A 25,998-nucleotide genomic window follows, 5' to 3' on the forward strand; every position below is an offset into this window, starting at 1 on the left:
GGGAAGGAGTTGCATGATTAAATGGCATGCTGGGTGAAGAAATAGCTTCCAGCCACCTCCCAGCTTGAGCAGCAAAAGCCAAGCATCACTCTAGGTCCCCCTCTTGTGCTTCTCTGTGTGTAACTGTGAAATATTTGTGGCACGTAGTTGCTGGAGACAGGACCCACATCCCCCCTTCACCCTGCCCCATAACCGAGAGCTGTGCTCAGGCTCCTGAGGGCCCCCAAGGCACAGCTCTGCTCCCTGCCAGGGATAGCTGCTAGTGGGGAGCAGGCTTGACTCGCAGCCAGCCTTCCCAGGCATGATGACATCTCGTCTCCGAGGGTTTCCATTGCATTACATGATTAATTAGCTGATTAACAAGATGTTGTTGCAGAAGAATCTGTTCTCTGGACACCAGCTCAGGCGAACACCATCCTCTGTGCTAATGAAACTCTTCTGTTCCATGCAGGCATGCACTAATTTAAGCAACAACATGCAAATGAAGAACAATACAGTGAGTAATTTGGAGCTCTTAAATGAATTAGCTACAGTCTTGCCCAGGGAGTCTCCAAGGAGAGAAGAGAAGAGAAAGCAGGAAGACAGATAGCTCTGGTGGGCCTGGAGCCACAGGTCACAGGTACGGGGGGCTCAGAAGGTGACTGCTGCCTGTCTGCTCCTGTCCTGCAGAAGAAGGGAGGGCATCAGGCCTAGGCTACAGGCACCAGAGGAAGATGGATGTAGCTCCAGCTGACTGAACATGGTCATGAGGTGCTGCTGGAGACACTTGTCCCGTAGGCCAGGCTGTGAGCTCCCCTGTGGTGGGATTAGAGCAGCAGCACCTCAGCATGGTCCTGGAGCTCAAGGGTTCAAGTGAGAGCCCTGGGTGGGAAAGCATGAAGGGGACAATACTCCTGACAAGGCAGGACCAATATCAGTACAAGAGCACCTCCTCCATCTCCAGGCTTTTAAAAGGATCTTGAAAAAAACCAAAAAGACAGCACATAAGAAAGCCACAAAACTGGATTTGCAGCCTCCAGGATGAAGCCTGCAGTAAGAGGCTGAACAAGCACAATCCCTTTAGCTTATTAGAGAACTGAGAAGCGTTGCAATTCCAGCATGTAAGCTGCCACAAGACGAAATTACAAAGGGTTGAAGGCTTTTTAATATGGAAGAGGAAAGGAGTTCCTTGTAGTGCAAGCAATGGGACCTGTATCCACTACCCTCAGCTCCATTCTTTTCAGCACACTTCGGCTAAACAGCATCTTCTGGATGTGCAGATCTTTTGGATTAGTGCAGATGTAGCTGGGCCAAACAAGATGCTCAGTCCAATGTGAGGGGGCTGGGCAGCTAAAAAGGTCCACGATTATTTGCGCTGCTCAGATCTAGCTGGCAGGAGGTGGTCAGAGCAGAGGAAAGGGCTTCTCTACAGGTAAAAGAAATGGCAAGACACGGAGGTTTGATGAAATTTGCAGTGAACTGTTCCTGCCCCACTATCAGGCACGGCTGATATGGGAAAAGCTGAGGCAGGAGAGAAAACACTGGCAGCCAAATGGCAGACACTTTCCCCATGGCACAGATTCCCTGGCCACGGTTTTAGGCAGAAGATCCTGCCAAGACAGAGTTTGTAAAAGAAAGCTGGATGTAAAGGACTTCACCCTCTCTGGCTTCGTTGCCATGCCCCAGCCACAACGGGCATGTGTGCCAGAAGGGCACAGGGCACAGGCACTGCCTCGCTGCTCTGTGCCACAGGACTGCTTCTGGCAGCTCCCAGGCAAGCCCAGTGTGGGAGAGAGGGCCCTGGCTCCAGGTCCCAGGCTGATGCTGGTGTGAGCCCTGTGCGATTCAGTGCTACAGCAGCAGCAGGACCCACTGCACCAAGACAGCAGGCAGAGCATGGGGTGTGCACAGCTCTGAAGAGAAGGACAGGAGGAATCTGGGCTGGGTAGGAACACTGGGTATTTATCAATATAGAGAATTCTTTACACATTACTTGCTCTCACACACCCCCCCACATCTGCACCAGGCAAACCAGCACTTCCTCCAGGCACAGGAAAGCATGGCTTGGGTCATCAGTCCATAATATGCTGGAGTGGCCTCCCAGGGAGTCTTAAACAAATGCAGGTCACCTTCTGCAGAGGAGTCCTGGCTGCTCCACTCATGAATCCCCCATCCTCCAGAGGCCACAGAGTGTTGTCTGTCCTTGGGTAGGGGCAGGTCAGGCACCTGAGGCTCCTCAGGAGCGCTGGGACCTCACACGGTTCCTGCGGCCGGCTTTGGCCCCACGCTGAGCTCCCTTCATAAGGCCCTTGAACTGGCCCTGCATTTTTGCCCGCTTCCTGGAGGGAGCAAGGAGCAGGAGACTGGGTTGGTGCAGGCACTGGGCACACCTAATGCACAGGCATGCTCCAGGCTCTGCAAGGAGTGGCACAGAGAATGACAGGGAGCTCCCAAACCCACCAAAAAACCATAGCGACAAAAAGCAAACCCGTTCCCATCCCTGTGCCCTTCCTGATTAGCCTCACCTCCTGTTGAGTTTAGCTCTGTTCAGGGGGATGTAGGCATAGGGGTCAAGCTGGCCCTTCTTCTTCACGTCGCCTTTACCTTTCTGTGGGAGACAATGACCTGTGAGAAGATGCAGCACCAGGGAGATGCAAATGTCCTGTTCCGGTGCAACCCTGCCACCTGGCCATCCCAAAGACTATGATGCAGTGGGGTGCCAGCTGAGCTATCATCACTCATATGATGCTACAGACACCTGCTTTGAGCACTGAGCAGGAACTGTACACAACAAGAGCAGTAGAGGAACTCCAAGATGGGCTGGCGATGTTCAGAGATACTGTCTCTTGCAGCTCCTCTTGCAGCAGAGATCCCCTTCCAGCCTTGGTGCTACAGAACCAGACTACCAACAAACAAATGGTGCTTCCTGCCCCAGCAAAACCCCAGGTATCCCCCCACCCAAACCCTGCAACCCCCTGGGTCCCTCACCTTGGATCTGTACTCTGCACCGAAGGCTGGCTCCTTGTTCAGTGGACGGTGGATCCCAGACCCTCCAGCTAGAAAACAGAGAATGTGTTGGAAGGGGGTCTCAGGGCTCCCCCTGCTCAGTTCCAGGCTGCAGAAGGTGTTCCTGGTTTTGCCTCCAGCTCTTGGGTGTGAGGTCACCAGAGAGGGGTGGCCATTTCCCACAAGCAAAGATCTCTGGAGAGATGGGCAGAGAACTGTCTGAGATTAACAAAGGCAAATGCAAGGTCCTGCACTTGGGGAGGAGTAACCCCAGGCACCAGTTCAGGCTCTGTAGAGAAGGACCTGGGGGTCTTGGTGGACAACAAGCTGTCCATGAGCCATCAGCGTGTCCTTGTGGCCAAGAAGACCAGTGGTATCCTGGGGTGTATTAGGTCGAGGGAGGTGATCCTGCCCCTCTACTCTGGCCTAGTGAGGCCTCATCTGGAGTGCTGTGTTGAGTTCTGGGCTCCTCTGTACAAGAGAGACGTGCAGCTCATGGAGAGGGTCCAGCAGATGATTAAGGGACTGGAGCATCTCTCTTGTGAGGAAAGGCTGAGACAGCTGGGCCTGTTCAGCCTAGAGAAGAAACATCTGAGAGGGGACCTCATCAGTGACTCTAAGTATCTGAATGGAGGGTGTCAAGAGGATGGTGCCAGACTTTTCTCAGTGGTGCCAAGCAATAGGACAAGAGACAGTAGGTAGAAACTGATGGACAGAAGTTCCACCTGAATATGAGGATGAACTTCTTCACTGTGTGGGTGACCGAGCACTGGAACAGATTGCCCAGAGAGGTTGTGGAGTCTCCCTCACTGGAGATATTCCAGAACCACGTGGATGCAATGTCCAATGTGCTCGAGGATGACCCTGTTTGAGCAGGGAGGTTGGACTGGATGACACACTGTGTCATCCTGTGGTCCTTTCCAACCCAACCCATTCTGTGATCTCTGCTCTAGTCCTGCAGCAACACAGCAAAATGGGTCCATGATTCTGACCCTCTGGGCTGGACTGGGCACAGGCAGAGAACTTACCTCTGTACTGAGAGTAGGTTCCAGCCTCGGCTTCCTCATCATCTGGCTCCTCTCTGAACCGACGCTTCTGGTTTTTCTTCTGCAGAAGCAAGCAGCAGGGACCCTGCAGCTGGCTTGTCCTTACAGTTCTGCCTTCCCACATACCCTCAACCTCCTGCTTCCTCCCATGGGCACCCAGCGACCTTCCAGACAGCACATCCCTATCCCAGACAACCTCCTGCACCCCTCCAACCAGCTGATGCTTGCCTGGTGTCACCACTAGCCTCGGGCACAGCTGCAGCTGCCATGGCACAGGCAATGGTTTGGCACAGCCGAGTTCCCCAGCATCTCCTCAGGACCACAAGCCCCGTACTCACACTGCGGAGACCCACATCTTGCAGCACATCTGCCATCTCCTCGTCTGCTCCTACGGTACAGGACAAGAGGATCAGTGCAGGATACGGGCACTGACCTGGTATCTGGGAGAGTCCCAGTACCATGCCAGCACCTGGAGGGGGTTGCAATAGCAGGGTCCCCTACTAAATCAGTACTGGTGGCCGTGACCCCTCCAACCTGCTCCTGATGATGGAGGGGGCTGTCTCTCCTGGGCAATGGCCCAAAGGAGAGCCACTGGGTGTGACACAAGGCTGTACACACTCCTGCCACCTTCACCCATATGCCCTCAAAATCTCACATGCAGATGGCAGGAAGAAAACCATTCAGAAGTCCAGAACAAGTCTAGTGTAGCCCCTGACAGCCCAGGCAGTACCTTTGGCTTCATCATCATCCATCTCCTCCTCCTCTTCATGGATGATCAGGCGTCCGTCCTCAGACATCTGGAAGTCGTGGCTCACTCCTCTGGACCGCTTGGGGCCTGGCTTGGTGGCTGCTCACAGAGGGAGGGTCAGGGCCTGGGGAAGGACCCACTCCTGGGGGCAGCTGTACCCCCAGGACCCCTGTGCATCACATCAGCCCCTGCCCCATCTATCCCACCCCAGCTCCGTTAGAAGCTTCACTCCTTACCCAGCACCCGCTGGGACACATTGGGGTCCAGGAAGTTGAGGGGCTCATCCTCTTCCCCTTCCTTCAGCCAGGCCTGGCCCTTGTGCCGTGCTTGCTTCCTCCGCTCCTTACTTCGATGCCGTTCCTCCTCTTCCTCCTCCTCATCCTCTGAGTCAGCCAGGATCTCCTCCATGCTGTCAAAACACAGAGAGGATGATGGAAACGGAACAAGCCCAGGGGTGCAGCCTGCCCGGCAACACACAGCAGCCTCAGAGATGTCTCCAGCATCACTAGAGGCACCAGCTGAGGAGATCCAGCACCAAGCCCTCTGTGAGGGCTGCTCCTTCTTCACCCCAGCCCATCTTCACCTGTCTCCTCTGGGCTGTGCTGGTGGTGCCTCCTCCTCATCTGTATCTGCAGCCGCCCGCTTCAGGGCGCGCTGCTTGCGGTTCCGGGCTTCTGCCTTGCGGATGTTCACTAGCACCTTATGGTACTCAGGTGGCAGCAGCCCCTTCACCAGCTCGAAGCTGAGGGGCACACAGAGAGCAATGAGCACCCACCTCCTCCTGCACCGCTTCCCAGAGAGCTTCCTCACCACCCCAGGAGACCCTGGCTTACCCAAACTTGCGGATGAACTTGATAAAGAGGTTTCGCAGCTTCATACGAAAGTGGCGTCTCATGTCATCTGAAAGGTTCCCCACGGCCTCCAGCTGCCAGGACAGAGACCCTCAAGACCCAAGCACCCTTGCCTTGGGCACTCAGCCTCCCACCCTTCACCTGCATGGCCACCTTGCTCACCCTGCTGCCATTGCCCCATGCACACTCCAGGCAGGGTCTCCCTGCTTGGCAGGGCTGGTTCACAGAAGTTCACTGACATGTTCATGCCAGCATTCAGGAGAGAAACCTCCTCACTGCCATCTCAGCCACTGAGATCAAGGCTGTTCCCTTGGCTCCCAACCAGAAGCAGGGTGCAGCTGGAGATGCCCCCAGCTGCCCAGGGCAGCCCCAGCTCTGCCCTACCACCCTTCTCAAGGCACCCCGTGTGGGATCTCACCATTGCCTGCACATGCTTGGCCAGCAGCTCGGTGTCCACCAGCAGTAGCGTGACCTTGAGGAAGCCCAGGGCCGCCTTCACCACATCCCGTGTGCGGGAGGCCAGCAGCAAGCAGATGTTCTGCAGGAGCTGCTCCACCACACTGAACTCCAGGTGATCTGCAACCATGGTTGGACTCAGCCACAGCTGGCCTCCTTCCAGCACCTGCCTTTGCCAGAGTGCTCTGCCTTGTCCCCCCAGCCCTCTGCTCACCTTTGAACTCAAAGAACAGGCGGGTCAATGCCAGCACGGTGCAGCTGATCATGGTGACTGAGCCAGTGAGCCCCACGTAGATCAGGAGCAGGAACCGCTGCATGGCCTCTGCAAGAGGGGGATGACTCAAGCTTCGATTCACTCTGTGACCAGCAGCATCCCTGGACCATTTCAGTGGGATGCTGGGCATGGGTCTGATACCTCTGGGGCCAGAGCAGCCATGGGGCTGAGCAAGTGGAACAGGAGCTCACCTTCAGGGTTGGGCCCAAAGCGGATGAAGGCATGCCCCATCTCCACAAGCAGCATGAAGGCATTCTTGCGGGCCCCCACCGAGACCTCCTTGGTGCATAGGATGACCTGCAGGCACACAGGCACGTCACACCACTACTGCCACCACCACAGCCAGAAACAGTTGGGTGCTTCCAAGGACCATGCTCACCTCTGGGACAAGGGCAGTGACGAAAGGCTCGTGCTCTGCAGAAAGCTGCTTCACGATGTGGAACAAGCATTTCAGCCGGGGCTGGGGAAAGAAACAGCCCAGCACCGTTACACCCAGGGACACACACATGGCTACCCCTACCATCCACTCCATCCCCTCCCTCCCAGCAGAGGCTGATCTCCACCACCGCAGCCCTTGCTCTCACTCTCTTGGCTGGGGATGCTGCGCTCTTGAGCGAGTCCAGCAGTGCTGTCTGCAGGTCCTGCAGATGGGAGCGGACAAAGGCCTGGCAGGGAGCATGGGGAGCGGCGCACACCTCCTCCAGCACACGGTATGCCTTCTTCTGCACGCTGCGCTCTTTGCTCTGCAGGGACAGCCAACACGCTCCCACTGTAAAGGCAGCCCCTCACCACAGTGTCTGAAGGGACCCCTGCAGTACCCCATGCCATCCAGCAGAGACTATGGCAGCTGTTCAGCCCCACAAAAAGTGAGTCCAAGCTGGCAGCAAGCAGAAGGTTCCCCACCACACCCTCTGCACCTGTCAGGGCTGGGGGCCAACTGACCTGGAGGGAAGGCTGGATGGTGCGGTACAGGGAGTCCAGGGACTGCTCATCAGCGTAGGGTGCCATTGCCACTACCAGATCCAGGATGGAGAGTCTGCAGCAGACGAGGACACGCAGGTGATTAACTCCAGCATCACTAACACTGCCCGACCAATCTGGGACTCTGGCTCTGAGTCTCATCAAATGCACAAGAGTGGCAAAGCCCACACAGGACAGTGCCCTAGCTCTGCTCACCAGGAGCATGCCAGCAGTTTTACCCTTTAGCATCAGCCCCTGGGCGTTACCTGGCAAACTCAGAGCTCTCAGGACTGGTCAGCTTCGCACTGGCTTTCTCCAGAAACCCACACACCATCTGCAGGGCAGGCACACAGAACAGGATCAGAACTGACCAAAGAAAGTGCTTTTACAAGAGTTTGCAACCTACCAGACAGACACCTTGCCACAGGATTTTGTGGAGACAAGAAGCATCAGCGGGTCCAAAAACAGATGGATAAATTGCATCAGAGTTTGTACATGATGCACCAGATGTGACTGCAAAATTGGGAAAACCCAGACCTCCGGCTGGAAAGGGCTCCCCTCCCATAATGGCAGGAAGGACTGCTCTCTGCTCAGTGTTTTTCTTTCTGTCCTTTCTAATAAGCCCTACCAGACTGGAACTGGCTTGGAGATGCTGGCTCGAGCCAGCACAGCTTGTCCCACTGTCCGAGGGCCCCCTCTCACCTGGGGGTCGGTGATGGTCAGGTAAGCACGGACAGTGTCCAGCACGGAGCGGCGCTGAGCACTGCTGCCCCCATCCTCCTCAGGCTGGCTGTACACGTTGAACAGGATGGGCAGGAAATTTTTGGCAAAGCGACCCACTTCTGCTCGCTCCGCATCTAGGGAGAGGATGACAGGGAGGTATAGATCAGCATATCCCTTCTCTGCGTCACTGCAGGGCACAGGGATCCACCAGGAGGGTTCATCTCCCCCCAACCTGTCTCGCAGCCTTTGTGGATGAGGGTGCGCAAGGCCTGGCACACGGTGGGGCGGAGGTCTGGGCGCTCGCTGATAGCCATGCCCAGGGTGCGGGCCAGCCCCTTGAAGGCCCCCAGCACATCTGTGGGGTGGGTGCAGAAGCCAGGCAGCAGAGTCCAGACCTGGAAGGCAAAGGCGGGAGACCAGCAGTCTTCACCAAGTCACAGCTACCCAGCCTGGCATGAGTACATCATAGCAGTGCTCCTGGGCGCTCGTTGTTACCTGCCACTGCAGCGTGTCGTAGAGCTTGGCCTCCACACTCTTCCCAGCCTGTGTAAACTCCTGGGCTACAGAAAAGAAAGAGAGATGAGCGGAACAGCAGATGTTGCAAAGCCTACTACACTCCAGGGAAGGGAAGGGAGGTCCCACAGAACACCCTGGCCTGCTGGGTGTGCCACTCTGCTCACCTCTGTTTTTCAGGGCAGCTGCCAAGGGTAAGAAGTAGCTGGTGAAGAAGCCGAGCCGCGTTCCCTGCACGTAGTCCCGCAGCACCGGCAGGAGCCAGCTGCGGGGGAAATCCAGTGTCTCCCTGGGGAGGGAAGGCATGGGTGAGGCACAGGGCACTGCTGGCATCAGCCCCTGGACACTGGGCACTTCCACCCAGCCCCAAAGCTGGGCACAGGTAGGCTCGGCAGCCAAACACCTCCAGCACTGCATGAGGACTGAACAGGAACGTAATGAACAGCTGCAAAATTGCTACCCTGTGACTATACTCACTCCTTGCCGTCAATCTCCAGGGGCACGGCTTCCAGCAGCACCTCAGGGCCCATGGTGCTCACTGCAGCCCCCACTGCCTGGTCCACTTCAGCGGTGTAGGGAAAGTGTGGGGAGAGACGCAGGTCACACAGCGACCGGAGACACTGCCGGGACAGGGCAGGATAGTCTCAGAGAAGCCATGGGGCAGGTCTGGCATGTGTCACTCACTATGTCTTCCCAGGGGTGCCAACTGCCCTGCATGTCCCTGTGCTGAGTCCCAGAGCTGTGTACACTCTGTCCACATACGGGCAGGACAGCAGGCACTAGCACAGCCCTGCTCCACACCTGGAGGAGGCAACACAGCCTGGACAGCAGTGCAGCCACCCCACCCTGCCTCTGTGAATGAGTCTGTGCTCTCCCAGACTGGCTTACCTTTCTCATGATGGGATGGCACTGCTTCCCACACGTCTCGAAGAAGACCTCCAGCACCCGCAGCACCTCGTCCCACGCTGCATGGAAACGGTATGTCAGCCCTTCCTCCACTGATCTGGGGAGAAGAGAGCAGACGGTCATGCTGGTAGTAATCAGGATGCCCACCAGGCCTGCCAGACCCCATTGGGGACCAGGCAGATACTGGTCAGAGCTCAGCCAATCTCATGGGGACAGCCCCTCCCACACCACTGCTCCTCACTTGAACATCTTGCACAAGTAGGCAGCAGGGGCTGGGGCAGATGCAGAGACAGTGCCCAGGTCCTCCATGTGGGGAGCAATACACTCATTCAGGAGGGTCTGCAAGGACAAACAGGGAGAATGGGACAGCCGTGGACCATGGAGCCCTCAGCCCAGCAGACACAGAGGGGCACACCACTCCCAAACCCCTCAGCAGAGCCCCCCACAAGATACAGGGCAGCAAAATAAGCAGAGGTGCCTGCATGTGGTACCTCCAGGGTCTGTGCCGCTGCTGACACCACCTGGGAGTGTGAGGAGAGGAAGCAGTTCATGGCAGTAGAGAAGAGCCGGGGCAGGTGAGCCCAGCACAGGTCCTTCTGCAGCCTAGAGAGGAGAGACAGGGCAGGTGAGAGACCAAGCAGCTGCCTCTACCCCTGCCCAGCCATGGCTGCTGCCCGCACCTGCCCAGGTTGATGTGTGCCCGCTCCATGGTGGACAGCCAGGTCAGCAGTGGCTGCAGATCATTTGTGCTGGGCACGTAGTCATAGAGGGCCTGGGGAAGCAGAAGATGGGGTGGGTGGCATGGCACTGCCAGTTCTGTCCCCCCTCACACTGCCACTCCACACTCACGGCGATGATCTGGGCGTTGAGCTCGGCCGGCAGGCAGGCCACGCTGGCCTGGGCGCTGAAGAGGCTGTGGAAGGCTTGCATGGCACATGCTGTCACCAGCTGCAAAGGACACGATGTCAGGAGAGGGTCTCTGCTTTGCACCCACTGTCCCCCCACTCCAAAGCAGGCTCTGCCCTGGGAAACCCAGCACTGCTGTAACTATGACCCATGTACACAGCCTCTCTCTTCCACAGCAGTCAGGCCAGCAAATACCAGCTGCCCTGGGCTCCTCCGTGTTTGCATCCTGCATTTCCACAATCCCAGTGGGCAGCCAAGGGAGTTTGATTCCTTCCAGAGTGCAGCCAATGAGGAAATGGTCTGCCCTTGCTATCCCTGCAGCAGCAATACTCACCACATGGCTGAGGGTCATGACACGGAGCAAGGTCTCACAGCAGGTCTTAACCATGGCCGCAGGGAAGCAGGGCAGTATGTCCCGCAACAGGGCAAGGACATGCAGGGTAGTGGTGGCCTCCTTGGTACCTGCGGGAGCAGAGCAACTTCTGAACCTGTGGCACCTCATGGCAAAGCCCCTGTGACAGGGCTGGGGCTGACTCACAGAGCCAGGGTGAACACTCCCCTGACTCCTGAGAGGAGCAGAGGTGACAACTGAATAGCTGAGGACCCTTCAAAACACTTTAGGTGCCCCAGAGGTGTCTCAGACACTCCCCAGCAATCCAGGATGCTGCACCCTCCCCTCTTCCCTTCAAGTCCTTATTCTACCACAGTGGCAGAGTCCCCCAAACTCAGCTGCAAACCCCAAGCTCCAGTGCCCCACACCTCCAGCTTTTTCAATCTCCTGCACACAGAACTTGGCAGTGGAGGGTGCCGCGGGGTGATTCTCAGGGGCTGCATCGCCAAACATGAACTCGCTGCCCCTCAGGACAGAGCACACACCATACTGTGCTGCTTTCCGCACCTGGGGGAAGAAGAACCCAGGTGAGTAGAGGATATAGACCTGGGAGGCAGAGCCAGCCCCAGAAACATGATCCAAAAGCAGTGTCATCTTCTGCCAGGGGCACTGGGTGCTCACCTTGGGCTTAGTATGGACACAGAAACTCAGCAAGCCATGATAGACCTGGAGGGTGACAGGGTAGCTCCAGGCTGCCAGGTCCTGCTTCCGCAGCAGCGTGGCCAGGCAAGAGAGAACCTATGACAAGACAGCAGCAGGGGTGTTAGCATCACTCCACAGAGAAACCCCTGCTCACTGCAAGGCCCTCAGGCCAAGCATCCGGCACCACCCTACAGCAGCAGCCTTGACCCCAGCTCTCAGCAGACTGGGCAGAGCTGACACAGCTGGCTGCCCCTTGGCTACTCACCCAACGTAGGGCAGAGGTAGAGCTGCTGCAGGCCTGTGAGGACACAATACTCATGAAGGCTTTTGAGGCGTCTGAGAACTTTTTAATAAGAACAGGGCTTGGGACCCTGCCAGGAGAAGGAGGCATGTTAGTGGGGTGAGGAGCAGATAGCTGGTGGCAGTTACATAGAGAACTGCATCACCAGCTTGCCCTGGTTGGGTCCTTTCCCTAGCCTGGGGAGGGAAGACAGCACCAGTCCCTCTTTCAAGATGGGGTCTGTAGCTCTCCCCACTCCTCTGTCAGCCACTCACCGCTTTAGGACAAGGTTAAGCAGGTAGGCGACAGCAGACAGTGACTCAGGGGACTCCACTGCCTCCAGTGTGGTCATCTGGGAACAGAAGATGGGTAAGCAAGGGGGATTCATGATTCACATCAGGCCAACCCTTGGGGAGGGGGCAGAGAAACCAGGAGCAGCCAAACAGCATCTCTGCTGAAGAAAGACACTTGGGGCCTTGGCTACCAGCATAGAACCTTCCTCCACCAACCTTCCTGAGAGCCCACCCTTGCTGCCAACAGCAGCTCCCCCCATGCCTCCTCCCCATGGTCATCACTCACCAGTGCGGCAAAGTACTCGGTCTCGCTCTCCCTGCCCCCGCGGGAGCGGATCACCTCTGTCACAGCTGCCAGCACGGCGCAGATCTGTGAGAAGCAACCACAGCAGGTCAGTGCTCTTCGGCCTCACACCCAGGGGGCCACCCTTACCAGACACCCCCTTCCCCAGCCAGGCCCCTGCCCCTACCTCTTTGTGAGCGGCGGAGTTGGACTCCCAGAAGCGCTGCACCTTGCTGAAGGTGACGTTGGTACAGTCGCTCAGCCCACTCAGGAAGGTGCCAGAGGACTTCTCCGTGGCCACCTCCGCAGTGTCATCCCCCTCCACGTGGAGCTGAGCGCTGTCGCTTGCCTGCCCCTGGCGCAGGGACCCCGACTGCAGCTCATTGTGCAGCTTCACCGCGTCCACCGTTAAGTTGCTTTTCTCTGTGGGGGTGAGACATGTCAGACCTGCAAAGTCATGTTGCTCCACACCCATTCTGAACCCCCCATGCTCCCCTCCTCTCTCCTCCCAGGCAGACTGGCTTGGCTAGAGCTCATCTCCAGCATGTGAGACACTGGTGCTCCTTCACCCCAATGGGAGAAAGCACAGTAATAATTAGAAAGAGCTTCTCGTTTCTGTGAAAACAAACCAGAGCACAGTCCAGCCACCTCCTGTGATGGAGGAGAGCATCATATCTACACAAATATGTCCTGGTGTGCCAAGGCTTTAATGCTGAGGTGCTTCTTGTACTCTGCCCTACACATCTTTCACGTGGAGCCATGGCAATCAGACAAGCCGGACACACACTGCATGTTCCTCTGAGTAACAGACTGCAGCCAGCTGCAAGAGGATAGTACATGTTGCAAGACTTGTTTCTTCATGTGTAGGAGAAAGATCTTGGCCAGCAGCAGCTAGGGCTGTCGTAGAGCCTGGCAGATTTTGGCTTGCTTTCCCCATCATGAATGGAAGTCACGTCACTCACCGCACTAGACGCCACACCAACACTTACAGGTGTGGCCAGGAGCTTTGGGGAGACTCTTAGAGTGACAGGCGCTGCAGCATACGGTGCCCCGTTCCGCTCCTCAGGCCCGGCGCCACGGTTACGGTAACGAGAACACACTCGTGTCCTCCTCCCCGGTTTGCTGCCTCCGCCTCCCCCGGAACTGTCAGCGCCTCTGGGCCCTCCGCTCCCCGCTCCGGCTCTCGAAGGACCCCATGCTCACCCCGCAACCCCCCCGCGCCTCTGCATGCCGCCGGGGAGAGCCGGGCACAGGTGGGGAGCTCCCCGCCCCGGGGCCCTGTCGCCCCCCCCGCCCCTGTGCTCACCCGCGGGCCGGCTGCAGAAGCGGCTCCGGGCGGCCAAGCGGTGCTGGCGGGTCTCGGGGTTGCAGTCGCTGCTGTGGCCCTTCCGCCACCGCTTGAGCTTGGCCGCGGCCCCCGAGCGGAGCCGCCCGCTCCGCGCCATGCTGGGCCCGGTTCCACGTGCGCCCGCTCCCTTCCCGCCCCTTCCGCTTCCGGCGCCTGCCACCATCTTGACTGAGGGCAGCCCTAAGGGCAAGCCACCTCCCAGCGGGGCGGGCGGGGGGCGGTGACGGGGCTGAGATGGGACACCTGCCGGGTGCGGGGGCAGCCGCCGGCAAGAGCCTGTCAGACACCCTCGTGCCGGGGCCGCGCTTCTGTGGAACCGTCCAGAGCGCGCCCGTAGCCGCGGACGAGCGGCCGCGACACGTTATGCATTACCGAACGTGCATTACGTCATGGTGACGTCACGCCCTGAAGGTCGCACCGCCCTTCGCGGCCGCGCCATGCGCTACGTGCGCCTCCGACCGGCACCCGCTCTGCGCATGCGCTCCCCCCCGCGGCACCGCGCGGGGCGGGGCGGGGCAGCGCGGGGGCGTCATTCGCGCGTGGCAGCGGCGCGAGGAGTAACGTGCACCGGTTGCTCAGCCCGCCATGGCCGCCGCGTACCGGCTCGTCCTCGTCCGCCACGGCGAGAGCGCCTGGAACCTCGAGAACCGCTTCAGCGGCTGGTACGACGCCGACCTCAGCCCCGCCGGGCAGCAAGAGGCGCGGCGCGGTGGTGAAGCCCTCCGAGGTACCGGTGACCGGTGAAAGGAGAGGGGGAAGGAGGGAGGGGGAGTCAGCCAAGGCAGGAATCGCGGAGGTGAGGGAGGGGTGGGTTGCGGACTGGTGCGACCGCCTCGAACGTAATGGGGCGGGTCTGAGGCTCTCCGATGCCCGGGAATGGCCTCCAGTGTGAGGCTGGCGTTTCGGTACCACGGGGAGAGCCGCCGGTACCGCAGTGTGTTAGTTCTCCGGTGCTGGTCGCGTCCTGACCGCCGCCGGTTCCTATAAGGGCGAGGGCGCGTCCGGTAACGGCGCGGTGAGGCCGCCGCCCTTGGCCTTTGACCGGTTGCGTAAGGCCCGGTACTCACCTCCCCGGTCTTCCCCCCACCCCGCCTTCCCCTGTCTTTTCTAGATGCCGGCTACGAGTTCGACATCTGCTTCACCTCGGTGCAGAAACGGGCCATCCGTACCCTCTGGACCGTCCTGGATGCCATTGATCAGATGTGGGTGCCCGTTATCCGGACCTGGCGTCTGAACGAGAGGCACTACGGGGCTCTCACGGGTTTGAACAAGGCTGAGACAGCAGCGAAGCATGGCGAGGCGCAGGTGAAGATCTGGAGGCGCTCCTACGACATCCCTCCGCCTCCCATGCAGTCTGACCACCCTTTCTACAGCACCATTGCAAAGGTAAGACTCATTGCTCTTTGTGCTTTTCAGGGAGGCTCCTAAAAGTCACCTGCATTACGGTGGCCTGGCTTCCTCTATGGGGTCTCCTCTGTTTCTGCTGCAGTAGTGGGTCTGTTGTGTGTGGTGGTGGTTGGATTTGGGATGAGTTTGTCCTGCTCCCTCCTTGGGGAGTTGAACACCTGGGCATTGCATGAACAGATCCAAAGCAGAGAAGATAATACCTCTGATAATCATTAGTGCCATGACCTATTCACAGATGTTTGATCTGGTCTTTTCATCCAGAACAAGCAAGGTGTGACTTTCCCCATGAAGGGGTTCACGGCCCTGACTGTGGTTCGTTGTAACTCCAGACATCAAAGGTTTTCTTATTTCCAAGCCTGGCTTCACTTACATGTAGCAGATCCTACAGGTGGAGAATTTGGGGGAGGGACAAAAGCCTTGCCACCGTCTTCCTGCACTGGGCTGCAGCATGAGTGTGGCTGTTCTCCCAGGACCGTCGCTACGCCGACCTGACAGAGGACCAGCTGCCGACGTGCGAGAGCCTGAAGGACACCATTGCCCGGGCTCTGCCGTTCTGGAATGAGGAAATTGCCCCACAGATCAAAGAGGGCAAGCGAGTCCTTATTGCTGCCCACGGCAATAGCCTGCGTGGGATTGTCAAGCACCTGGAAGGTAGGTCAGCCCTGCAGAGGCATCATGGGGATCCCCCTGCTTCCCCAGGTGGCACTGCGGGCAGGGCCAGGAGTGACGGCACTGCTGTATTCATAGGCATGTCGGAGGAGGCCATCATGGAGCTGAACCTGCCCACTGGCATCCCCATCGTCTACGAGCTGGACAAGAACCTGAAACCTGTCAAGCCCATGAAGTTCCTGGGGGATGAGGAGACCGTGCGCAAGGCCATGGAGGCTGTTGCTGCTCAGGGCAAGGTTAAGAAGTGAGGGCAGGCAGCAGGCCAGCATGTAGTAGAGCCCCCTGGCATCCCCAACCCCTCTGTTCACACCCCCCACAGTTGTAGGAACTTGGAGCTGCAGAGGATTAGGCCCATTCCCTCAGACCCGGCTCCCTTCTGCAGACAGCCTGGGGGCCAGGGGTGAGGGCTGTGTGAGTGGAGGTCTAGTGTTAAAGGGAGCCCTGGCTCTGCCAGGCAGCATCCATACACCTCTCCATGCTGAAGTCCCAGCCCTCAGACCCCGTCTGCAGGGGGGCGGGCCGAGTGATCCCTTGCCATGCCAGGCTCTTCCTTTGCTTTGCTTCCCTGGCAGCTCGTGTCACCCGGTTATGCTAGTTTTGTCACTTGATTTAGTCCTACTGGGAGCAGTGAGGCGAGTGCAGTGCAGGCAGTGACCAAGGTGGGTACCTTGTCCCCTTGTGGGTGCATGGCACAGGGACTGGGGTGCCACTGGAAGGGTTGTGTTCTGGTGCCTGTGGTACAGCACCCCAGGGTAGTACTCGTGACTCTGGGCCCAGCTCTGCCAGCCCCTGCTTTAACTTATTGCCTTCAGACAAGGGTGAGGGAGGGAGCCTGTTGCCTGGAGGTCTGTGTCTGCCACGTACTTCCCCCAGCTGATATCCATCCTAGTCCTGCTGGTGAAGCAGGTGCTGTTGTGTCCCATCCTACACACGTGTACATGGCCTGTCACTGTGGCCTCTCCTTCTGCCAGCGCTGTGAGCCTGGGCTTGCACGGGGTCAGTGTTACTGTCCAACCATAGCAGCTGTCTTGTTCCAGTTCAATAAAGGAGTAATGCGCAATAATGAGGTGTCCATGCATCCCTGGGCCATGTGAGACTCCATGTTCCTGGTGCACTTGTGAGGCACCAGTCACTGCTGGGTGCAGATGGGGCTGCAGAAGCTGTGCCGGGCTCGGGGAGCAAAGCACAGCTCCGCAATCCCTTCCCGAGGGTGACGCCCTCCCTGCGGGGGTTTTTCACGCTCTGGGTGTGGCACACCCTCATCCCCAGAGCAGGGCAGGGCACATGTGGCCTGGGGAGATGTTGCACTGTGGGGTTATCGTGCACAGAGACAGGCTGTGCTCCAGGTTTTAGTCCAACGTGGGAAAACTAACTGGCAAGGCAAGTGCCTGGTGCCCACACAGCCCAGCCACAAATGGGCTCTGTGCCATTAGCCTCACTGCAGCAAAGGCACTGGGGCGCTCCCCTTCCCCAGCAGTGAACACATGCTTGCTCCTGGCTGCAGTTCTGCAGAAACCGTTCCCTCAACAGCTCCGCTGTGGGAGCCAAAGCAATGTCAGCATGCTGCAGGCAGCACGAGCCACCTCCCAGGCTGTACTGAGCAAAGTATGGAGCTTTCAAAAAATATTTATTATCCAGAAGTAGAAAACCCATCCTGCCAGTGAGGGCCTGGCTGGATGTGTGGAGGAGGTGGGAGCCTGGGGGCTGCTCTGGCCCCACAGGCACCAGTCCCAGTGGTGCTACGTCTGCAGGAACTGGGGCTGCACCCGGGCCACCTTACGGAACTCCTTGGTGTGTGTCCGTGGGCACTGCATTTCACACCAGCTGATGGGCACCATCTGCACCCCTAGGAACAACATATGGTCTGGGTTTCCCCTTCCCAAAACTGCCTTCCTCCATATGGAGAGGGAAGCAGCCACAGCATATGCCCCTCGGGCAGGGATGAGGCAGGACTGTCCCAGCTGGGGCCCTGCCTGTCCCATCCCTACCTGCTTCACTGCGTGCCACCACCACGCCCAGCTCATTCTCGGCCGTGCTAAGCAGGTAGTTGGACTGCGCGTCCCCCAGGGAGATCTGGTCGGACAGGGGTTAAGGGAAAGATTTTTCCGAGGGGGCTCGAGCCAACCCACTGTCCCTGAGGGGGAAGGATACGACTTTGGCCAGGACGATGTCACTGGGGCGAAAGCTCTTGTACACTTCTACCTGCACAGGAGAGAGCAGGGAACACCATACAGCACAGGGGCACAGTCAGCAGGATGGACTGGGGCCCCCACCAGCAGAAAGCAGGGGCAGCTGCGGTAGAACAGTCACTGCCAGTGCCTCACTGACCTTATCCTTCTCCGTGGCTCGGATGTCTTCTCTCCTGAAAATGAGACGGAGGGATCTGAGTGCAAAAGAGCAAAGGTGCCTTGACAGCCTGTGGCAGGAGCTGCCACGGCCTCCCTGGGCACTGGCCAGGACCTGCTGGACACCTGCCCAGTGCTCAGGGCAGAGCTCCAGCCAGGACACTCAGCTGCACTGCTCACAACAGCCTTTCTCTCCCATGGAGGGTGGGGGATCCCAGCCTTCTCCCTACCGTATGGTCCCTCGGAAGGTGGATTTCAGTGGCGTGGAACCAACGTACAGGATGTGCACCTTGGCAAAGCGAGAATTAATGCTGCAGACCTGCCCATGAGAAAAGGGGAAATCAGTGCCAGCACCCCAGTCTAGGCAGGGAAAGGGCAGGGAGCAGGCAGGATAGGGCTGCATGGGGAGCTCAGGTCTCACTCCACCTCCCTGTGACCAAGCAGTAGTGGGATACCTGGCAGTGAGTTGAGCAAGGAAGACGATACTTGGGCAACTCCAGGCACTCAAATAAGGCAGAGACCTGCTGTGACCCCAGTCCCTCTCCCTCCCATCAGGAATGTAAGGAAACTAATCCCAGGTCTGTGCCAGCCTTTCTCTAAGCTGCCCCAGGCACTGACCTGCACACTCCCTGCCCTAGAAAGAGTTCTGGAAGGGAGAGCAAAGAAAAATCTCCCCTCAACCTCAGGGCAGGTGTCCCCCATGCCAATATCAACTTCCTTTGTGAGTGAGGGACCCAAGGGAGGCCCTGGGCTGCCTCTGCCCTGCTGGGAGTTGTATAGGGGGGGCTAACGAGCCAGGGGCTCTTCATCCCACCTCATCCATATGCAGGAACAAAGCTCAACATGAGGCAGAGAGAGCCGAGGCAATTTGTCACCGCTGCGCTCCGGAGCCCCACCTTGCATGTCACCACAGCCCCCACGTTGGGCAGGAGCTGGGACTCACTGTCTCTGACCACTGACACCACGGGCAGCTGCGGGGCAAGACACGAAGTCAGAATCACCGGCCGAACCCCGTCGCAGTCCAACTCCCCGCCAGAGCCCCGTCCCCGGCGAGGTTGTGCAGCTCGGGCGCACGGCAGCCAGCCCCGAGGAGAAGCAGCTGAGCCGCGGCCGCGCTCACCCCGCTGTCCTCGCTCCTCCGCTCCAGGCAGCCGGCCAGCGAGGAGAAGATGAAGCCGTGCCGGGTGTAGGTCCCGCTGCCAGCCGTGGCCTCCTCCGTGCTACACAGCCGCTCACCTGCGAGACCGGGGCTCAGGGGCTGCCAGGGCATCTGGGCCCCGCACCGCCGCGGGCACAGCGCCCGCTCCCAGCCGGCCCAATGCTGGACATCCCCAGGGCAGCCCCCTCCCCAGTGCCTCCGCCCGCACTCCTCGCCCGGGCCACCACGTCCCCCTCCCCGGGCAGCCCCGGCCGCGGGAGCCCGTGGCCGCACTCACCAGGGACGCAGTACCGCGAGGGGGGCGCCATGTTCACTACCGGCAGGGCCTCCCCAGAAAGCCCTCACCTCATTGGTGACTGACGGCAAGGCCGCGCTGTAAGCGGCGCGGCTATTGGTTCTCTCCTACTCAGCACGAAGCCCGGGCGCGCTGCCTGCTGGGGGCTGTAGTCCGGCGGCGGGGGAGGGCGCTCCCGGCGTGCCGTGCGCGGGCGCTGCCCGTGGGTCGGCGGGACCGGGCATGGAGGCGGCGGGTGGCGGGCGCCGGGCGGCGGCGGGTGCAGGTCGGCGCCGCCGGGCAGGGCTGGCAGGGCCCTGCGAGGGGCTGGGGGCCCGCAGGGGCTGCGGGTGTCGAGCGGCTGGGCGGGCTGGGAGGCGGTACAGCGTTCTGTGAGGCGGGGAGTGCGGGGGCCGGGAGGCGGCGAGGGATGCTGGGGATGCTGCGGGTGCTGCGGGGCAGGAGGTGCTGGGACGGGCCCGGGGGGCTGTGGGGGGCTATCGCCCTGGGGTTGCGGTTGGGATGGGATGCAGTGCGGGGCATGCTGCGGGCCTGGAGGTGCTGCGGGGCGAGGAGTGCCTGGTGGTGCGGTGGGGCTGAGGGATTTCTGCTGTCGGCGTGGGCATCCCTTGAGGATGGGGCGGAGTGCCGGGAGTGTCACGGCGCTGTAGAGCTGGGTGCTGCGGAACAGGGGGAGCCGGGCGCTCTGGAGCCACCGGGGGGTGCCACAGGGCTGCGCCTGTGTGCCTGGACTGGGCAGGAGCCAGGGCCCCGTCTGTGCCTGGGGTAGGGCTAAAGCCACATCTCCCCACCCCTGGGCTGTGATGTTGCCCGTGGTCTTGGCTCTGCTGGTGGTTGCTGTCCCATCCCCGTGGGCTCGGTGCGCCGCTGGGATGTGTGGAGGGCGATGGGGAGGGCGAGGGCTGGATACTAGTGCCTGGCTGGGCAGAGGAAGATGTGTGGCTCTGCCGGAGCCTCCTCCCTGTGGTTGTGCTGCTGTCTGGAGAGAGGTGTCTGGGGATAGAGAGGGATCTTGCCCTGGAGCAGGGTGGCTGCCTCCCCTGTGGGCTCCCTTCTCAACAGCTGCTGGCTGTTATAGGTGAGGAAGCCTCTCCAAGGGACAGGGACATGCTGTATCTTTAGAGGGGAGGGCTGACCTCAGCACTTGCTGCTGGGTGCAGCATTTTGTCTCTTACCACAGTGACAACACAGGCACATGTGCCACCCAAAGGCTGCAGGGCAGGAAGTTGTTGCTCTACTTTGCACCTGATGAGTTTCAGGGAAAAGCTCTTGGCAGACTCATGAGAAAACACAGAGGAGAGGGTGGTGCTGGGATTTCTATATCCCACCTCTCCCTTACCAGGGAACAGAAAATATGAGCAGGAGCCATACCTGGGACCTGGAGTGGGCTGCTGAGTCTGGGGTCCTCATGTCCAGCAGCTCCCAACCGTGGGATCAGCCCTACACTCCTCAGGCAGGGCAGAGGAGAGCCCTGGCTCCTTTGTTAGACCATCTGGATGGTGGAGAACCTGCCCTCGCCCTCCTTGCTGCTCCCCAGGGGCTGTGCTGGTGGGCACAGCAGTGCAGAGAGATGATCCCTGCCGGAGGGACTCTGAGCTCTGGCACCACTGCCTGGCACTGCTCCAGGGCAACTGCTTGGCCCAGGCTCGAAACGTGCCTTGGCAGGACCCCGGGGCAGCCTTGCTGCTTAATATTGATGGTACTGCCCATACGGAGGCCCAGGGGCACCAGCCCTGCAGATCGTTTTCCCAGATCGGGTTCCTCGTCACTCCCAACAGAGCTCCCAGTCAGGATGGGGGCTCAGCAGCCAGGGAAGCAACGGCCTGGGGCTGCCCCAGGGCCACTCCTTCACTGGTGCATGCATTGTCTGAGGATCCAGGCAAGGAGAAGGAGGAAGTGTTGGGACTCTTGGAGTAGGGCTGTGAGGTTGAGAAGGGCACAGGGTGGCCTCTGCTGCTTGGTCCAGAGGCTGAAGTGAAAGGAAGTAGCATCCTACTTTTTGGGGTTATGGAGGGACTAGGGGAGGAGGGGTAATTCTGTACTGGCTTCTCTGTGTATGTCTTGTGTGGGTTCTCCTGTTCCTGAACCTATTGGGAAGTGCTGGGATCATCCCAGGAGCTGGCCCAGTATCCCAGATGCTCATGTCTTCTCTGGTTTCCTTTGAGTCAGACTCTCCGTGTCACTCCCCCGGCCCCCTCCCCACTGGGAAAGACGAGATGGGACCAGAGAGCACCTGAGCCTAGATGCTGAGGGGCCTGTGCCCCCCGCTCTGCGCAGAGACACATCCCAGTGACACTGGCCCCACAGCCTCCCAGAGCCTGGGCTCAGCTCCTCTGGCTCTGCATCCTTGTCAGCTCAGGGAGCTGCTCAACTGGCATCAGCACATCTGGGAGGAGAGACCCTTCCCAAGGGACAGCCAGGCAGCAGGGCGGCCTGCCCACACCGAGCTCCTGTCCCCGCAGGCGTGGTGTGGCAGGGATGAGGAGCCGGCAGCGGATGTTTGCTGCGGTGATGCGCCTGCTCCTCAAGTGCCTGCGGCTGGGCCGGCGGCGACGCTTCAAGCTGGTGCGGCAGGTGGAGCAGCTGTGGCACTACGGGCACCTCTGCCTCCGCTCCTTGCTCTACAACTCCTTCACCAACGGTGATGTGGTGCTGGACTCCCTCTTCGAGCCTGTCTACTGGCTGGTGGACCACGTCACCCGGTGGTTCGGCGTGGTGAGTCCTCTTGGCATGGTGACCACCTCTCACTGGGCAGGGCACACTCAGCACTGGGGCTACTGTGCTGCTAGGGCAATTGAGTCTCAGGAGTGCCTGTGCTCCAGGCAGGAAGAGAGCTGGGACCTCAGTGTGTAGTTCATATTGGTTTCCTGTGGCTGTGTCCTGCCCATGCCTCTCCCAGGCAGTGAGGGGCAGGCACTGCCCACTCCAGTGACCCAGGGCCCTTTCCTGTAGGTGTTTGTGGCACTGGTGATTGGGCTGACGAGCTCCATTGTGGCCATCGTGTACATCTGCCTACTGCCCCTCATCCTGCAGACCTACACACCTGCCTGGATCTGCTGGCACCTGGCCTATGGACACTGGAACCTCATCATGATTGTCTTCCACTACTACATGGCCATCACCACCTCACCAGGCCACCCACCACAGGTGAGGCACTAAGTGGCAGCGTAGCCTCTCCCAGCTGGACACTGGGGACTAGCTACAGATGGTCACTGGGAACAGCCTGGTGGTGGTGTTGCAGGAGGCCTCCTCCAGATTGGAAACTAGGCTGAGCAGAGCAGAGCGGGGAGGCAGAGGGATCACAGGGGAGGTGAGGAGTGTGAGGTGCAGGGGACAGGTGCAGGGTTTAGGTGCACAAATCTCTTCTGACCTGTGCACAGGCCAAGAATGACCTTACCGGCGTCTCCATCTGCAGGAAATGCATTGCCCCCAAGCCAGCTCGCACCCACCACTGCAGCATCTGCAACAGGTAGGGCACCCTCCCTCTGCCCCTTTCCTTGCCTCCTGTCCCACAACAAGATAGGGGCCCTTCCCCTTTGCTCTGCTGGCTCACTGCCCTGTCTCTTGCAGCCCACAGAGCTGGGGGGGTGCCTGTCTCCTCCCAAACACAGCGCTTGCGCTGGCTCTGACACTGATGCTGCTCTCTTCCCTCCCAGGTGCGTGCTGAAGATGGACCACCACTGCCGTATCCTTCTGCAGTACTGACCAATGGCACTCTCCTGGGGGCAGCTGGCCCTGCTTTCCCCTTCTCTTGCTGCCCTGCTCCTCTTATGGAGAGTCAGCCAGCACAGAGACGGGTGGTCCCTGGGGTGGGTTTGAACCCATGGTCTGTCACGGTTAAGTACCTTTAACCCCAGAGGCAGCCTGGTTAAACAACTGTGTGGGACACTACAACCACCGCTACTTCTTCTCCTTCTGCCTGTTCATGACCATGGGCTGCATCTACTGCAGCATCAGTGGCTGGGAGATGTTCCGGGATGCCTATGCAGCCATCGAGGTGAGCAGGCAGGCCCCAGCCCTCACCTGCCATACGCTGAGGCTGCCTGGGCTCCCCAGGCTGAGCTTGCAGAGCAAGGCTGGGCCAGGCCCAACCATGTAGTGACTTTGCTTCCTCTCTCCCTCCTCCTGCGAGGCCCCCAGCTGCTCTGGTCCTGTGGGGGTGTGAGGGGAAGGGCCCCTGCCCCTCTCCTCTGAGACACATAACTGGTGCCGTTTTCCGTCCCCCTAGAGAATGAAACTGCTTGACAAGGAGAGACTGCAGGTGGCTGCCAACCAGGTGGGACATCCCTGCCCCCCAGCCACTCGAGGCTGTGTGGAGCAGAGCTGCTCTGCAGGCTGGGTCCTGCCTGGGGCCCTACTCTCAAGGAGTACCCCACATCAGAACCAGCCCCCATGCTCATCTCACATGTCAGAGAGCTGCAGCTGGCCAGGCAGCTCTGCTACAGACACTGCCTCCAGCAGCTTGGGGTCTGCCTGTCTGTGCACCCAGCTTCCCGGGGCTTGGGCTGGTGACAGCTGCTTGGCATGTGCTGCTCAGGCCATGGTCTCCTGGGGAAGCTGCAGCACTGGATACACATCTCACCCTGACCGTCAGCTGTGGGGTCCTGACCAGTCCCATGGCTGCTCCCTTACTCCTTACCTCCAGCCCACTGCTCCTCATGCCTGTGCCAACTCTGGGTATCTGTCTGTCTGTCTTGTGGCTGTCTTAGGCTGCCTCTCCCTCACCCTTGCTGTTGTGTTAGTTCCAGTTGCAGTCCTTTCTTGCTATTCAAGCTCTGCAGCAGTGAGGGGTGCAGCAGTCCCTGTCTGGCTTCAAGCCATAAAGCATTTTGGGTAATCTCCCCTCCTCTGATCCTTTTTCAGACCTACTACCAGACCCCACCACCCACCTTCTCCTTCCGCCAGCGAGCTTTCCACAAGAGCGTGGTCTACCTCTGGGTCCTGTGCAGGTGAGGGGGCTCAGGGGCTGGGGGAAACAGCATGAAGCCTGTGACACTGCTCGCCCTCCATCTGCCTGCAAACTGGCCTTGCTTGCTCTAGTGCAAACGTCCCTGCCCTGCCAGCCTTCAAACCACAGAGGAGGAGAAACAGTATCTCTCTGTCACAGGGGATTAGACAAGCCGACCCACTTATGCAGCTGTGGGTGTGGGGAGGCAACCTCAGCTCCCGCCAGCTGCAGCACCAGGAAGGGAAGGCCTGAGGCCAACCTGCAGTCCCTTGTCATTCCCAGCTCGGTTGCACTGGCCCTGGGTGCCCTCACGCTGTGGCACGCTGCCCTCATCACCCGTGGGGAAACCAGCATCGAGCGGCACATCAACAGAAAGGAGAGGCAGAGACTGCAGAAGAAAGGCAAGGTGAGCACAGCCCATGGCTTGCGGGGCTGGCCAGTGCAGAGCCAGACATGATGTACCTCTCCCCATCCTGCAGGTCTTTAGGAACCCCTATAGTTATGGCAGCTGGGATAACTGGAAGGTGTTCCTGGGTGTGGATGTGCCAAGGTAAGAGCCCTAGGGAAGCCTCTGCCTGAGAAGGTGGTGGCTCAGCAGCTTATGGGGGTGTGGGGACAACAGGGACTCTCCTTGGGTAGCTGGGGGAGAGCAGCTCTGCACTACTCTGGGCTTTGTAACGCACAGTAGGCCACATCTGCCCTGTGGCTCCTGAGTCTTGCCCAGTGACAAGGTGTGGCCTGCCCAGCACACCTTTGCCAAGAGAATCCCAGCTGAGGAGCTCAGCCATTGCGGCAGCTCAGGACATGGCTCACAGCCCTGGCTTGGCTCCTCAGAGCACAGAAGCACCAAGATTTCAGGTTTTGTCTGTGGCCTCACTCCTCTCCCCACAGGCACTGGCTCACCCGGGTCCTGCTGCCCTCTCCTCACCTGCCCCATGGGACAGGCCTGAGCTGGGACCTGCCTCCCTGCGTAACGGAGCAGCGCGCACCGCTCCTGGCCATCTGAGGCCCAGCGCTCCAGACGTCCCTCCCCGCAGGAGGGGAGCGCATGGGGGACCCGCTCCACTGCTGTGACTCCCTTTGGCCCAAGTGCCTGGCAGAAGGCTGGTGCTGGCACGTATTGCTGACTGGGGCCAGAGCCACGGGAAACTCCATGGACAGTGTCGGTGCCTGGATGCCTGCCCTCTTGGCTCTTGGTGGCTGCAGGCAGCCCCGGGGGAAGGCAGCAGAGCTGCTGTTCCCCACTCCAGCTGAAGGTGCTGCCCTCACTCATACAGGTACCGGCCAGCACAGGCCCAGCTCAGCTCTCCAGAGCGCTGGGCACAGAGGATGGCACCCCCGTCCCCCAAGTACTCCCCAGGGAGCCTTTTTGAGACCATCCACTAAATACTGTTTTTTTAAGGGTGTCTGGCTTTTTTTTTCCTTGTTGTGGGCACAGACTTCTGGGGATGAGAGGAGAGGGAGCGCCATGATTCCCCAGTGTGAAAAGAGGATAGAGGGCATATAACCAGCAGCACCTTAAGCTGCTCAACATACAGAAGGGCACTGAAGTCCCAGCCTGAGCTGCATG

General features: G+C 59.5%; 4 protein-coding genes across 6 annotated transcripts; 2 read left to right on the top strand and 2 right to left on the bottom strand.

The window, feature by feature from the left end:
- Window positions 1-224: 224 nt before the first annotated feature.
- On the bottom strand, window positions 225-14,051 carry RRP12 (ribosomal RNA processing 12 homolog). The gene is made up of 34 exons (XM_017804125.1): window positions 13,564-14,051; window positions 12,445-12,680; window positions 12,261-12,344; window positions 11,957-12,033; window positions 11,667-11,772; window positions 11,381-11,497; window positions 11,128-11,266; window positions 10,703-10,830; window positions 10,312-10,410; window positions 10,143-10,234; window positions 9,954-10,065; window positions 9,704-9,801; window positions 9,445-9,559; window positions 9,034-9,176; window positions 8,724-8,845; window positions 8,539-8,603; window positions 8,276-8,438; window positions 8,023-8,177; window positions 7,587-7,654; window positions 7,303-7,396; window positions 6,945-7,103; window positions 6,740-6,820; window positions 6,552-6,657; window positions 6,301-6,408; window positions 6,049-6,206; window positions 5,613-5,704; window positions 5,363-5,521; window positions 5,016-5,188; window positions 4,762-4,878; window positions 4,370-4,419; window positions 4,014-4,092; window positions 2,968-3,035; window positions 2,505-2,587; window positions 225-2,318 (listed from the first exon to the last, which is right to left on the bottom strand). Exons 1-34 carry the CDS (start codon window positions 13,766-13,768, stop codon window positions 2,216-2,218), a joined length of 3,954 nt encoding a protein of 1,317 aa, XP_017659614.1. The 5' UTR covers window positions 13,769-14,051; the 3' UTR covers window positions 225-2,215.
- A 78-nt stretch (window positions 14,052-14,129) lies between these two features.
- PGAM1 (phosphoglycerate mutase 1) lies at window positions 14,130-16,744 on the top strand. The gene is made up of 4 exons (XM_017804085.1): window positions 14,130-14,332; window positions 14,717-14,991; window positions 15,483-15,663; window positions 15,760-16,744. Exons 1-4 carry the CDS (start codon window positions 14,191-14,193, stop codon window positions 15,927-15,929), a joined length of 768 nt encoding a protein of 255 aa, XP_017659574.1. The 5' UTR covers window positions 14,130-14,190; the 3' UTR covers window positions 15,930-16,744.
- Window positions 16,745-17,289: 545 nt separating this feature from the next.
- Window positions 17,290-19,519, bottom strand: EXOSC1 (exosome component 1). Of its 2 annotated transcripts, none has more exons than XM_017839639.1 (8): window positions 19,463-19,519; window positions 19,147-19,262; window positions 18,923-18,997; window positions 18,257-18,345; window positions 18,010-18,043; window positions 17,833-17,883; window positions 17,670-17,754; window positions 17,290-17,519 (listed from the first exon to the last, which is right to left on the bottom strand). In XM_017839639.1, the coding sequence occupies exons 1-8, from the start codon at window positions 19,491-19,493 to the stop codon at window positions 17,497-17,499; spliced, it is 504 nt and encodes a 167-aa protein (XP_017695128.1). In that variant the 5' UTR covers window positions 19,494-19,519; the 3' UTR covers window positions 17,290-17,496. The 2 variants fall into 2 exon arrangements, with proteins under 2 accessions (XP_017695128.1, XP_017695119.1); XM_017839630.1 differs by having other exon boundaries at window positions 17,290-17,527.
- Window positions 19,520-19,699: 180 nt separating this feature from the next.
- ZDHHC16 (zinc finger DHHC-type containing 16) lies at window positions 19,700-25,830 on the top strand. 2 transcript variants are annotated; one of them, XM_017839113.1, is made up of 11 exons: window positions 19,700-19,745; window positions 21,943-22,195; window positions 22,433-22,627; window positions 22,861-22,949; window positions 23,137-23,165; window positions 23,344-23,477; window positions 23,709-23,756; window positions 24,344-24,429; window positions 24,711-24,834; window positions 24,908-24,978; window positions 25,320-25,830. In XM_017839113.1, exons 2-11 carry the CDS (start codon window positions 21,959-21,961, stop codon window positions 25,432-25,434), a joined length of 1,128 nt encoding a protein of 375 aa, XP_017694602.1. In that variant the 5' UTR covers window positions 19,700-19,745; window positions 21,943-21,958; the 3' UTR covers window positions 25,435-25,830. The 2 variants fall into 2 exon arrangements, with proteins under 2 accessions (XP_017694602.1, XP_017694611.1); XM_017839122.1 differs by lacking the exon at window positions 23,709-23,756.
- The last annotated feature ends 168 nt before the right edge of the window (window positions 25,831-25,998 follow it).

Source organism: Lepidothrix coronata, unplaced genomic scaffold (assembly GCF_001604755.1).
Source record: "Lepidothrix coronata isolate B3197 unplaced genomic scaffold, Lepidothrix_coronata-1.0 Scaffold8, whole genome shotgun sequence".
In the NCBI taxonomy this organism is placed as follows: Eukaryota; Metazoa; Chordata; class Aves; order Passeriformes; family Pipridae; genus Lepidothrix; species Lepidothrix coronata.